At 49.6% G+C, this 14082-nt stretch overlaps 1 protein-coding gene across 3 annotated transcripts in view; it reads right to left on the bottom strand.

Moving 5' to 3' along the window:
• Positions 1-13631, bottom strand: part of TSHZ2 (teashirt zinc finger homeobox 2) — a 487911-nt gene extending 474280 nt beyond the window's left edge. For all 3 annotated transcript variants that reach the window (XM_045295446.1, XM_045295444.1, XM_045295443.1), the window contains exon 1: positions 13091-13631. In XM_045295446.1, the coding sequence (XP_045151381.1) occupies positions 13091-13130 (40 nt within the window). In that variant the 5' untranslated portion in view covers positions 13131-13631. The remainder of the gene's footprint in view (positions 1-13090) is intronic.
• Between the last annotated feature and the right edge of the window lie 451 nt (positions 13632-14082).

Genomic DNA, 14082 nt, shown 5'->3' on the forward strand with positions numbered 1-14082 from the left:
TGGGTGTGGCAGTGGAACTGGGTGCGTGAGAATCGATACCAATACTCACTGCCACTAGGTCAATACTGACTCACAGTGACTCTAAAGGACAGGGTGGCACTGTCCCTGTGCGTTTCCGCGGCTGCCACTGCTCACGGAAGCAGACAGCCTTGTCTCTCCCCCGGAGTGGCTGGCGGTTTCCATAGCCCACCACGTAACCACGACCCCACCAGGCCCCTATAGTGAGACTAGGACCCTCTAAAAGTAACCGGTGTCCAGCATTGTGGTGACCCCGTGGCGGCGAGAGCAGGAGCTGCTCCACCGGGTTGCCAATGGCTGCCCTTTGGGGACAGATCACCGAGCCTTTTCCCCCAGGTCCCCCAGGAATGCCTCCAACTTCCCTCATTTCTCAGAACCCCCCAGGGCCCCTCCCTTCCTTTAAATGTGCTCACTGTAAATCTCTCCATGCCGTCATGCCATGGTGTCACCTCCTGTCTCGGTTGCCATTTGTCCGCCACATGAAGTGGAAGCTTCCAGAAGGCAGGGGCCCCGTCAATGTTACTTTTATTCAAGGCAGTTCTAGGACCAAGGATAGCACTGGGTGCAAAACAAAACCAAACCCAAACTCATTGCCGTCAAGTAGATTGGGACGAACAACAGCCTGTAACGCAGAGTCCGTCTGTTCCCTAGGGCTTCTGAGATTGCATTTTAACAGACACCACAGCCTCATCTTTCTCTTGCAAAGAGGCTGGTGGGCTTGAAGCGTCAGCTTTGTGCTTAGCAGCCCACTGCACCACCAGGCTTCCTTAGAACATATATGAATTATATATGGTACAGTATGTATATATATATTCTAAAATGTTACATAATATATTTTATATAATATAGACATGACATAGAATACAAAATATAATGGATATAATTATTATATATAAGTATACAATATACATATTATATATAAAATATATTTACACAATTTTATAAATACAATTTATATATATATATATATATATGCCAAACTCATGGGGAATTTATAGGACAGAGTAGAACTGGCCAAGTAGATGTCCAAGACTGCAACTCTTTAAGAGAGTAGAAAACCTCATTTTTCTCCCAAGGAGTGGCTGGTGATTTCAAACTGCTGACCTTGCAGATTGCAGCCCAATGTGTAACCACTACACCACCAGGACTTCAGAATCTATAGGACTATGCATATAATATGTGAGGTGTATAGTATATGCATTTTGAAGGCAAGCAGCCCAAACCCCAAAGGTGCTCCAAGATCCACAATCTCTCTGTGGCAGGACAGACCCTGACAGCTAGCCTTCTTCTTGCCTGGCTCCCAGGTCTCATCTGACGGTGACAATTAAAAAGTGAAGGAGGGTTACCAGGAAACAGCGGCAGCCTTCTCTTATTAGTTTGGAAGCCTTGGGCCTGAGGGGCTGAGGGGCTGAGGGGGAGGGCTGGCAGCCCAGGAGGCAGGAGTATCTGGAGGCAGGTGGCATCATGAGAACAGCGCCCCTGGGAGAAGAGGGAGAGGCCGAACACACCCCAGTGTCAGACGCCCTTCTGTTCCACCAGCGAGGCTGCACCCAGGTCCCCAGTGCTTCGCCGGAAGTCTGCAAACCCGTATCTCAGACAGTCACCGCATCATTCCCACTCCAAGCAATCTGGCAGGCCAGTCTGCCTCCCCCACAAGGTGCCCAAAGTTGTGCTCCCCGGGGCAGCAGACTTGTTGGGCCCTTTCTCGCGTGGAGTGGCTGGTGGGTTCAAACTTCCCGTGTGAAGTGGTGCCTCTAGCCACGGTGGCTGCAGGGCTGCTGTAGCACTATTTCTGAGTTGAACAAATCATACTTAGGACACAAAGGGGAGCCTGTTGGAAGCAGGTGATGGCCTGATGAGCAAAATACAAATTCATCGCTAAATGCACTATCTTTTTGTCATTAGTCTCTTCCATCTGAATTGATCAATATTCAAAGTACAGTGATTATCATGAGTGGTAGGGAGGGCTGCCAGAAAAACTAGCTATGTGTAAGCGAGAACCCCGAACTCGAAAGCAATTAATTAGTACACAAAGTCATACACTCATTAAAGTCTTGGTTCATTCATTTATTTAGAGTCACTTATTCATTCAGCACAAACTATTTAGTAAGCACCCAATATGTGCTGCGGCTGCTTCAGACAGGTGGCTGTCTTTCTCCGGAGTTCACATGGATCATCCTAATAATTAACAATGGCAACAGTGGGAAGGAGCATCCAAAGCCAGCCCAAACTCACCGCCATCAAGTTGATTAGACTCACAGCCACTCTCGGGGGCAGTGGGGAATTGTCCCCTAGGGGGTTCTGAGACCGTAAATCTTTTTAGAAGCAGAAAGCCTCCTTTTTCTTTCTTGAAGAGACTGGCAGGTTTGAGATGCTGACCTTGCAGTTAGCAGCCCAGTGCATAATACACTACGCCACCAGGGCTCCTGATTCATAGCAGATGACATGATTATTTGCTCATTGCTTTTTGATCTCATAAGAATATTAGCTGGGTGAAATCAGGGACTTTTCTACATATATTTCTCCTACTGCTTTTTTCTGGCACCTAGAACAAAGCCTGGCACATAGAGGTCACACAAGGAAGAATGCAAGAATGCACAGTACATGGGATAGAATGTTCAAGAACATGCCAATTCCATGTGTGTCAGATGGAACTGTCACTCAAGGCATCGTCTTCTGTCGAAGCTTTCAATTCCTCCAGCATATTGAGACATCACAACAGACACAAGGGAAGTCTAACAGGTACTGATGGTCTATCCTTGTCAATTTGTTGAAATCATTCTAGATAAACAATTACAATAGATTAAATGCATGGGACCTGGACCCAAGGGCAAAGTGAATTCAAAGTCCCGCTCAGCCATTGGTTGACCTTGAAGACCTTGCTCTGCAAATTACTCAGATCCCTCTTGGAAATAAAGGGATCTTACTGGCATCTAACTCATATTGTTCTTGGGAGATCCCTGGAGTCAGTTCAGACTCATAATGACCCTGTGTACAGCAGAGTAAAACACTACGCGGTCCGGCACCATCGTCCACAACTATACCTGGTCCGGCACCATCCTCCACACCTATTCTCTTTGAGCCCATCTAACTCCTACCAAACACCAAACTCACTGCCATTGAGTCGGTTCTGACTCATTGTGACCCTATGGATCAGGGTAGAACTGCCCCTGTGGGTTTCCAAAACTCGTTACGGGACTAGAAGGCCTCATGTTTCTCCGTCTGAGCCATCAGTGATTTCCAACTGACCTTGTGATTAGCAGCCCGATGCACAACCACCACGCCACATAACTAACTCTTAACTCACATCATGCTCTAACTAACTCATAAAGCGAAAACATCAAACTCACTGTGGATATCTGAAAATAACTATGGGAGTTATTTTCAGAAGCCCTGACCTTCTCTTGAGGAGCCAAGAGTGGTTTAGAACTGCAGACCTTTCGAATCGCAGGCCATCGTGTAACCACCACATCCCCACTCAGAGGCGTGTGAACACTCAGCCCCACCAGCTCCTCCTCGGAAAGGCTATCCCTGACCATCCACACAGAACGGTCCCAAATCCTGTTCGCTACTTTTGCTTTGACAACACGATTGTCACCCTCGATATTTTGAAGGATCCTTCTCCTTTGTGGGTGCGCACGGGCATTTCATGACCCTGCCCATTCAACTCACCCCAAGCCCCAGGGAGCTGGAAGAGGCTCTCACAGAGTAGAAACTCAAGAAACAGCAGTTGAATGATGGATGTGAATGGGACACACTAGACATTTGAAGAGTGATTGATCTCACTGTCATGACTATTGCTATCCTTGTTGTTGCCAGTGTTATAACTGCTATTTTTTGGAAAAGGAACTTTTTTTCTTTCTTTCTTTTCTCTTTGCACTAGTGCAGTGCTCCTGCCAGCTTAGCGTGACTTTGCCTCAGAAGAGCCCCAAACACTATTCATTGATTGTATTTCTAGGTTAGAAAAAAAAGAAAGAAAAATTCCTCCAACTCTGATTTCCTTCAAGCCAGAGGCTCCTGGGCCTCTGGACATTGGTGGGATGTGCATTTCCCTTCTGGTACAATTGTTTCACGGTCTGGCTACACAAGATGAGGACAGAATGTTCTTCAGTCGGTCAGGCACCTCGCAATCTCCTGCATTTTCTCAGTGCTGCTGTCCCTGGGCATCTTCAAGGCCATTCCAACCCACAGCCACCACACAGGACGCCGTAGAACTGTCCCACGGGGATTCCCAGGCTGTTCGTCTGATTACCAAAGCAGAGGATCAAGACTTCCCCACACAGCCTCTGGGTGGGTTTGAATCCCTGACCTTTTGCTTAGCAGCTGAGCACTGACCATTGTGCCAGTGGGGCTCATGTTTCTGAGCCCTCCTCTGGGATCCTTGCAGAGGTCCTGGGGTGCAGGAGAGGTAGGGCTCACCTCCCTGTGAGAGGTGGGAAAGTGAGGGGCAAGGCTCTGGGCAACCAGTTCCAGCGAGGTCTCAGGGTTTGACCCCAACACTCGCATGCGGACCCCGAGAGCAACAGTTCTCTCTAGAGCTCGTCTAGGGTTCGGAGCAAAAAAACGTTGTCACCAGAACCAAGTCACTTTGTCCCATTGCCCTGCCCCAAATTCAACGGGAGGGGCGGGCAGAGGAGCACAAGCAAGGCGCCCAGATTTCCAACAAAGAGGAAGGGCCAAAGGCAAGCTTGACAGAAAATACAGGTGTAACTTTGCACTTAGACATTTTCTTCTGCGCCAAGGGGCACCAAACCCATAGAATAGATGTCGGTCCACTCGACAGTATCACCCGAGGCTAGTCCTAGCTCCCTGGGGTGTAAAACAGAGGTCCCCAAATATATCGCCAATGCCTAACGAAAACCCAATCCAAACTCACCACCATCCGGTGGATCTCAACTCATAGTGACCCGATAGGACAGAGTAGCATTGCTCCTGTGGGTTTGTGAGACTCGGACTCCTTATGGAACTATAAAGCCTGGTCTTTCTCCGAGGAGGGGCTGGTAATTTCAGTTTTGAACTGCTGACCTTCTGGATCGCAGCCCAACGTGTTCGCACTACAACGCCAGGCTCCTGATACACTACAGGTGAGTTTAAAAAAAGAAGTGTGGAGGTGCTGGTGCGCTCCCTGCCAGGCCAGCTGGTTTCTCCCCCGGGAAAGACCTTGAACTTCTGTCTCTCTTTTGACTCTCCCTGATGCCCGGCACACATTTTTCATGGCACAGAGAAAGCATTAGGGACGCTTCCTTCACATTCATTAGAAACAGAATGGCTGGGCCCAACCCCTTCTTTTAAAAAAAAAATCTCATTCCACCCTTCATAACTGTGTTCATTAAAAGCTGTAACTGCGTTCGGCCCACCTTATGTAGGCATTTGATCATGTCCACAGAAATGGTTTCTATGTCGCTTTAAGAAGGAAGCTTGGGGATGATTTCAGAGTCTTCATTCTGTGAGCAAAGCACTTAACTAATTAAGACCAGTGATGTTAATTTGGGTCTTAGCAGAAACAGCGCAATGCTGTCGGGTTTTTTTTTTCTCTTTTTTCTTTTTAACCCACCTTAGCATCTCCCTGGCCTCATGGAAACACGAAACCTTTCCTGAGCATAAATGGCCATCCCAGGCTTTTCAATTAAATTAGCCCCGTGTTACCAGAAGAGCTGAAATGCTGCTTTAAAAAAGAAAGAGAGAGAGAGAGAAAGGGGGAGAGATGGCTGCTGCTTGACTGCGCTTCCTCGCCAGGGGAGGTGTGTGGTTCCATGGAGGGCTATTTTCTCCTGGCCCTGCTGGGAGAAAGTTTCTACCCTGCAGCCCCTATCGTGGACAGAGGAGGCTGAGCACTTTCCTTTGGCTTTGCAGGCTCACAGTCCGGCTTCGAAAATGATTTTTGTTTTTTAAAGGGATGTGTACTGAGATGCCTTCCAGTTCTGTACGCTTCAACAGCAACCACAAAAACCCAGCAACAAACAAGTCAGACTCGCTGCCAGGAGTCAGTTCTCACCCATAGTGACCCCCGAGAGCGGTAGGAGACCCTGGCACAGATTGGAATAAGAGGTACAGGGTGGGGGTGAACCTGTTTTTGAAAATCACGCAGATGGGAAGAGAGCTGTCATTTAAATAAACAAAATGCGAGACAAATGCTTTCAAATATGATCCAGGCTTCTTTTCTTTCTTTCTTTCCTTCCTTCCTTCCTTTCTTCTTCCCCTTTCTCTCTCTCCTTTTGTAAATGTGACTCCTGTGAGCTCATTAGCCCTCAGACTTTTGCACTGTGCGTCTTCCGGTGGTGACGAGGAGCTACATAACACCCACGTATCGCTAATACGATTTTCCGGCCAAGCCTCCCAATTTTGAAGTTCTAACATTTTAAACCACTTCAGGCACGCCTTTGGTGTCCTACAGTATTTAAAGGTGCCCCGAGGAGGTGGGTTTTTAACATTTTTAAATTAAATTTTTTTTCTTTTCTCTTCCCCTGATGGAGAGAGCGCACAAAAAGATGGAAAGAAGCAACCATCGGAAATTCCAAATGACCGTTTTAATGACTTTCAAATGCCTCTGAGTGAGTTCATCATTTCACCAGCGGGTTCGCCCTGGAAGCAAATCGATCAGCAAGTCCCTCTTGCCTCTCGGGTTTCTCTCTGTCGTCTCTACCTGGACTCCCCTTCCTCAGGAAGGAACCAAGTCCACCTCCCGGCCCCCTGAGGCCCCTCCCCCAGACTGACCACTCCACAAGATGAACGGGATGCGCAGGACCCCACGGCGGGGAAGCCCACCGGTGAGAGGGCACAGGAGCTGCAAAAGCATATCCTTCTGCAAAGACCCTTCCAGCTGAGTTTGCAGACCTTGCTCCCCACAGTAGGCTCCACCGTCTCTGGATCTCTCTGATCACTTGCTGTAAAGATCTGGGGTGCCCCAAACCCCACTCTAAATGCTACCTCTTCTCTTGAACAAAATAATTTGTAAAACAGAGTCCCTACGACAAATCACTGCAAGTTCGGCCGGGAGGGAAGGGAGCCGGGTACACTCGGGGAGAATGGCCGTTTGATGGGCGAGAGGCCTACAGACAGCAAGGCCGTGTCTCCTTCCTGCAATACCCAGGTAAGCAGGGGCTCTCATGGGGGCACTTTCTCACGTGCGGAAATGACCACTTATTCCGCATCAGAAGGGTCACCCCCAGGAACACACGGATGTCCATCTGGAAATGGAATGGATGCAATTTGAGAAAGAGTGAAAGAGAAAGAGAGAAAGACAACACTCCCCCCTAGACACACACACACACACACACACACACACACACACACACTTAAAAACAATTTCCTATGGTTACAAATGACAGGAACAGATTGCAGACAGAAAGGCGGGGGTGGGGTGGGGGGAGTCTTGTTCAGTGGAGGTTCAGGGTACCATCTCCCAGATGAGAGGAGACCCTGGCAGAGAGACTGTATTGATCACTGATTACCACGTTGGAAAACAGAAATAAATCTCTCCCCAGAAAATTCAAAAAGAAAAGAAACTAACAGCCTTTTCAACTTGTGAAGCAATAAAAATTATTGTGCCAAGCTTCTTTTCATACCACTGTGATTTTTTTTATAAAAGTCGCTCAATTTGATTGTAATTAAATATGTAATGAAAAAGCCCTGCTTCAGGGAAGCGATGCAAGGCTCTCTCTGTTAGTTTAATGTATTTCCAACTGTCTCTGCATCAAACGAGAAGGCTGGTCTGTGGGTGCCTGGTCTTGATACAGGATTGGGTCGGGAGGTCTGAACTCTTTCAAAGGGGACTTGGGTGGATGCAGCCATTGCCTTTGAAATGGTGGCTGAGATTTCCCCCCTCCCCTCTCACAACATCCCTGGAACAAAACGGACAGTGCAAATACCCTGGTGGAAGGAAGGCGGTCCTACTGGGGAAATGTACGTCCTGTCAGCTAATTACAGATCCAGCACAAACAGGAACCAGGCCTGGGCTTTCTTAACTCCAGGGAGGAGCAAAGGTAGGTACCTGCTTTGGGTGGTCTTCGGTGATAACCACACTCTTTTCCCCCACCCCCTGCCCTTTCAAACCAGCTTCATGAAGAGTAGACACCCCACCACCACCCAGCACACCACAGGAAAGAGAAAGAGAGGCGCCCCGGTGGTGTTAGGCAGCCTTTCTGCAGCAGGATCAAGAAGCCAGTTGGGGTAAAATGAAACCAAGAACCCGAGATGGAGACAGAGACAGGAGACAAGGGCTCCCAGGACTGGTCTGCGAAAGACACCGGAGGAGGTATCTATCGGGGAGTGAAGGGTCCCCCAAAGGGAGCACAGACTCTTGGAAGCGTGAAGGGACGTGTGAAGGGATAGAAAAAATAAGGCATGTTTCCTGTTCAGAAAGGAGACCCTGTTTCTCCCCTCTCTCCACAGGGAGCACCGGCCCCCACCCCGTCCTGTCTCAACCCACAGAAGACTATCAAGTTGGAGAAGCTTCCAAGGCCCCCACCCCCTTTACCTAGCTCCACGACAACTCGCTGCCACTCACCATCCGCTGATTAGGGTTAATGCATTGCGTCCTGATATGGCAGATTAAAACGGGAATCAATAAATGCCTAAAACAAATGGGCTTTTGAGATGTCCCATTCAATCTCCAGCAGCCACGGATTTCACACCCCCAACACGGGGGGCGGAAGAGATGGATGGCAAGGTAGATGTCCTGATTCCCTCCCTCACAGCCCTCCCGTGGCTGGGCTCCTCTGGATATGTGTGTGTGTGTGTGTGTGTGTGGGGGGGGTGTTGTTTCCCATTCATCTGCTACGTCCAAAGAGTGCAGGGCAGCCAGAGTCTCCACCATGAGGTATTTCGAAGTTCAAAGCTGTGAACTTGTCTCTCTGAAGGATGTTTGAATAAAGTAAGTCAGGAGCCCGCTTCCTCTCTCCATATTCTCTCAAATCCTGGTTCCGCGTGGCCAGTGCTCTCAAAGTATTCTCACCACCCTCTGCTCCTCCAGCTGCCTGTCCCTCCTCTGCCCTTCTAGTGCCTTCTACTGCCAAGTCCTCACCCTTTCCTGGGAGTTGCCGCTGCCCTGAGGTGGGAACAGAGCTGACTCAGGTCACCTCTCTACTCCTTGGCAGCCTGCAGAGTTGTCCCAGCTGAGGATGGTTCCCATGTAAATAACCTGTGCCATTAAGGTGCAAATTGCAACTTTTAAGTAATGGTTGCTAATCGTCTCATGTTTACTGCCACACAGGACAGTCATAAAAACAAAACCTGCATTATTCATTCTCATGTTAAATAAACAAAATGAACAGAGGGAGCTGTCGCTTTCCTGCAAGGCTCCTCCTCAGATCTGGGTGATCGGCGGTCTCCCGAGAGTCTCCAGGAAGAGGGAAGATGCTCATCACTTGAGGGTAGGCGGGTGGGGGGTGGCGGGGGTGAGTCAGAACACTTCCATCTATCTGGGTGTTAGGTGGCCGCCTAGGAATGCCCACAAGATCACATCTGCGCCCTGGCTCTTGGCTGGCATTCCTGTAAAAATGATCATCGTTCCGAATGGCAACATGAAACCTGCCTCGCCTGTGTGTGCCCACAGAGGCTGGAGGAGATGGCAGAAACAGCAGAGCGGGCGCAGAGGGTCACAGTCGCAGGTTGTGAAGGGCTCGGCCACTGACCAAAGACTCAACCATCATCCCCCTCCCCCCACTCTGTTTGATTGCACCTTCCTGCCATGTTCTCAACTGGGCACAAAACGGATGAGACCAGTAGCCTGGAATCCCGGAAGAATTCCAGGTAACAATGGATATATTTTTCGTGAAGAATGAAATATACATGCACGGAAGTGTACACGCTATCTCCCGAGTGTGCGCACACACACACACACACACACACACACACTTCCATGTGCACAGATGCCTTGGTTCCTACAAGGCAGCTTTCTAGCCACCACCCCAACCCCACCACCCCACGAAGTCATCACATAAGGTGGTGGGGACAGCATAGCTTTAGAAAGCTAGGAGGCATGGCACTTCTCAGCAACTCCTTCTGCCGGGGCTTGTCTTTGAAGCAGAAGTGCCTACCTCCCATGCCCTCCCTCTCAGAGGTGAAGTAAAGAAAACAACGCAGAGAGGCATTCACCAGCCTTTCTAAGATCACTGCTTCTCCTCTTTGGATACCTGCGTTATTAGAAAGTCCGAGAACTGTTTTCCTTGAAACATGGCCCTTAAAAGCGATCCGATTGCCCAAGGGCCGCCGTTCTTGGGAAAGAGCGTCCTGCAGGAAAAAGCGTGGGTTCTGATTCATCCGCAGGCTGGTGGTAGCTTACATTTTTCATTAATCAATCCCGAACTCAAGCTTTCAACAGCAGCGCAGGGGAGTAATTACTTACAGTTGTGCATTGTGTTTAATTGTAAGCAGTGATAAAAGTTAGTGTGCCCACAAGCTTAGGACAAACCCCCCCACATCTTCCCCCACCCTTCCCTCTTTCCCTGGATCTTCACGGGCTAGAGAAAGAATTTCAAAGTGGCAAACTTGACTGTGAATAATCAGCTCAGGGAAAGCAGAGCACTGATGACCTCAGAAGAGGGGAAGAAACACAGCATGACAAACGTTTTTGTTTTATTAATATGCGAGCAAAGAGGTAGCTTAAGAGGGGCCTTGCTGGGTATGAAATGAATTATTCCCTTTCTGTCCGATGGGCCTTCCACTTCTTCCAGGGGGAGAAGGTGGGCAGTGCCGGGCACACACGAATTTCAAAAATGACCGGGCATACAATAGTCCAGAAGAGAGAAACTACACGGAGAAGTTTCTAGGGCGCTCAGACCAGCTGGTCCGTCAGCAGACCGCTCGGCCAGCACCGGTAGACGGCAGCGTGGGGAAAAGGGTCTCCTGGCACAGACGTGCCATGGCACTCTGTTCCCTGCACCTGGATCCTCATTGATCAGAGGGTAATTAGAATCCAGGTCGTGCAATTCTGGGCAATGCACTTTTTGTAATGAGCTTCCTAAAAGGAGACAGGTCCAGTCATTCTGGTAATTTAAATTACTTCTAGTTGTTGATGGCCTTTACCGGAAAACAAGAAAGAAAAAAAAAATGACGGAGTACTTTTCAGGGCTGTATCACTTCTGGCTGGACCGCAGCCCAGGGCTCTCTTTTGGGACAATAATAAGGACGTTGTTATCTGTAATCATCTAAGGACACTTAAACTTACTGTTGCTAGAACCAGCCAGGGCAAGCTTCCTCTTTCTGAGCCTGGAGGGCCGCTCCCGCCCCAGAGCCTGTCAGACCACCACAGCAAGGCGATCTTAAGTTTTCAAAATTAAGTGAACCCCCTCCAGAAAGGGACAGGGGTCCGGGGGAGCCATTGTGGACGAGGGGGACAGCCAGAGTAGCTGGAAGCTAACCCTTGGTGACTAGGCACATTCTGAACATCTAGGACACACAGAAGATTTGATTCGTATGCTCTTCGCAAAACACTTGGAATATACCAGAATCACAACTTTCGAGACGTTACGTCCGCAGGGAACGAGAAGTCACCCACACACGGTTATGACAGCAATTTAGTGCGCAGAAGGGAAGATAATTTCAAAGCACATGTACTTTTATCCTGCGCTGGGAGCAGGCAGAGATGGCCCGTTGGCTTGGTGGTCCAGTATGCTGAGACCCCAATACCCAGGATTGGCAGCGAACTTTGAGCTTGTTCTAAGGGTGACTTTGCAAAGTTTATTCAAGTGTTGCACTGCGCTTTCCTGTGTGTTTGGCTCAAGTTGGAGCAGAATGAGATATTGCAGTGGGGTGGCCAGCTGAGCTGATGCTGCCCAAAGCCACAGGGTAAAGAAAGAGCAAGGGATTGGGGGGGGGGGGGCTAGAAACAACAACAACAACATTAAACAAACCCACAAAACCAAAAGTTAAGCTTTTCGATAAATCCCTGATTCAACTAAAGGACACGAAGAAACACAAACGCCCACATTAAAAGCCAAACAAGATAATAATTGTGCATGCCTGGCTCTGAATGTAAAGGGCAAGGCTTGCGTCACTGGCACTCTGAGTTTCCATGGTGAGTGATTTATTGATATATATCAAGAATGAATAGATCAAAGGCAGCGAGATGACAGGTGATCAATCAAATGTCAAATCAAAACTAGCAATCAAGTGGAAAGCTGATTTTTCCGTGGGTGGGTCTGGCAGGGAAAAATGAACTTTCATATTATACTTCCGAGAAACAAAACCCCAGCATACTATTAAAAAAGCAATTAAGCAACCCAAAACACACACACACACACACACACACACACAATAATCCCTCGACCTATTTTACCGATCTGTTAACCTGTTCCTCTCTGAGTGGGTAGTTGGGGGAATGAGAATCCGATCCGGATACTGTTAACCACACACGCCAGATTCTCAAAGTTTGTAACTCTCTCTGTGCAAAGGAAAGCCAGAGCGGTTTAAATGTTCCGTTGGGGGTATCTTTCTTTCTTTCTTTCTTTTTTTTAATGGACAGGAGAGTGTTGATTAGATTTCCAAATGTGATCCTTTTAGAACATATATTCAAAGGTTCATCCATCTCCAGAGCTGGTTTTTCCACCTTGGGGATCAAAGTTTAACTCCTAATGCTTGTCCCAAAGCCAGCCTCCAGCCTTCAGCCTGGGCAAAATGTTCACCGAGTGTCCCAAAGCCAGGGAAGCAGACTCTGACCCCGGAAGGAGGCCGTAAGTCACAGGCACTGACCACAACGCAAGGATGCTGGGGTTCAGGGGCTGTCTCCCCACACCGCACCCCAAATTCTCAACCCAGCTTTAGCCCTTGAGGCAAGAAACCGCCTAGGAGAAAGTTAGGGGTGGGGAGAGGGTGGGGGAAGAAAGTTGAAGGAGGGAAGGCTTGGTGGGATAGCCCCCCCATTCCCACCCAACAGAGCCTGCATAGGGGAGATCAGAGAAGGTAGGGGGAAATGGGGTTAGTAGGGTGACAGAGAGGCAGGCTGGGGCCAAGTGCCCCCCAAAAGCTTAGGGAGTGGCGTCCTGGCGGACCCTGGGGCCAGGAGGGCGGGAGCGGCGCGCGGCGCGCAGGGCAGCCCAGGCTGGGCAGCCTGGAGCGGAGCCTTTTCTCTTACCTGCCGCCCGCTTGGGTGCCTGCTGCTTCCTCCTGGGCATCGCTCTACTCCGCTCCAGTCCCACGTCTGGCGCCCCGGCCCCAAGCCGCGCGCGGGGGCCGAGGTCTCTCCTGGCTCTCAGGGACTCCTCCGCCTCTTGCCCGGTGGCTCCTAAGGCGTCACTCGGCCTCTGTCCCCCCGACGAAGATCCCCCTGCAACTCCTCCACCACAGGCCAGAGACCCCCCTCTCTGGGTGGCAGGTACGGGTGCCTGGTGCCAGCTGGTTGGAAGTAGAGGTTGGTTCTGCCCTTGTTTGTTTGTTTGTTTTGTTTGTTTTGGATTTTTTGGTTGTTTTTTTCCCCTCTCTCTCTCTCTTTTGTTTTTGCTTTTTGGAATTTTTGGTTTGGTTTTTTTTTTTTTTGGTGACTGTGGAGACACTTGATTTCTTTATTAAACATCCAAGATCGGGTTCAGACGGAAGGGATGAGGGGCGCACACGCGCCGCACGCACACTTAAGGAAAAAAGGCAATCCTGCGAAGGTACTGGGTTTCTTCTTTTTCTTCTTCTTCTTTCTCCTTTTCCCCTCCTCCTCTTCTTCCTCCTCCTCCTCCTCTTTCTCCTCCTCCTCTTCCTCCTCCTCCTCCTCCTCCTCCACCACCACAACTACCACCTCCTCCTCCTGTTCCTCCTCCTCCTTGCTGGTCTCTATGGCGGATTCTCGCAGGGGGGAGAGAGAGATCACCGTAGGTCGGTGGCTGCTGTCAGATCCCCGGCTGTGAGTGAAATGCTAGAGGACAGGAGCGGGTTTGGGAAAGACAGAAAATCTGGAATTCACACACACACACACACACACACACACGCACGCACGCACACACACGCGCGCGCGCACTCACACACTCGCTTACACACGCGCGCGCACGCACACACACACACCACACACTTACAACACACACACCACACACTCACAACACACACACACACACACACACACTGGCGCGCGCTGGCGTGCGC

Source organism: Echinops telfairi, unplaced genomic scaffold (genome assembly GCF_000313985.2).
Source record: "Echinops telfairi isolate 266 unplaced genomic scaffold, ASM31398v2 ScPeMD7_5592;HRSCAF=6446, whole genome shotgun sequence".
In the NCBI taxonomy this organism is placed as follows: domain Eukaryota; kingdom Metazoa; phylum Chordata; class Mammalia; order Afrosoricida; family Tenrecidae; genus Echinops; species Echinops telfairi.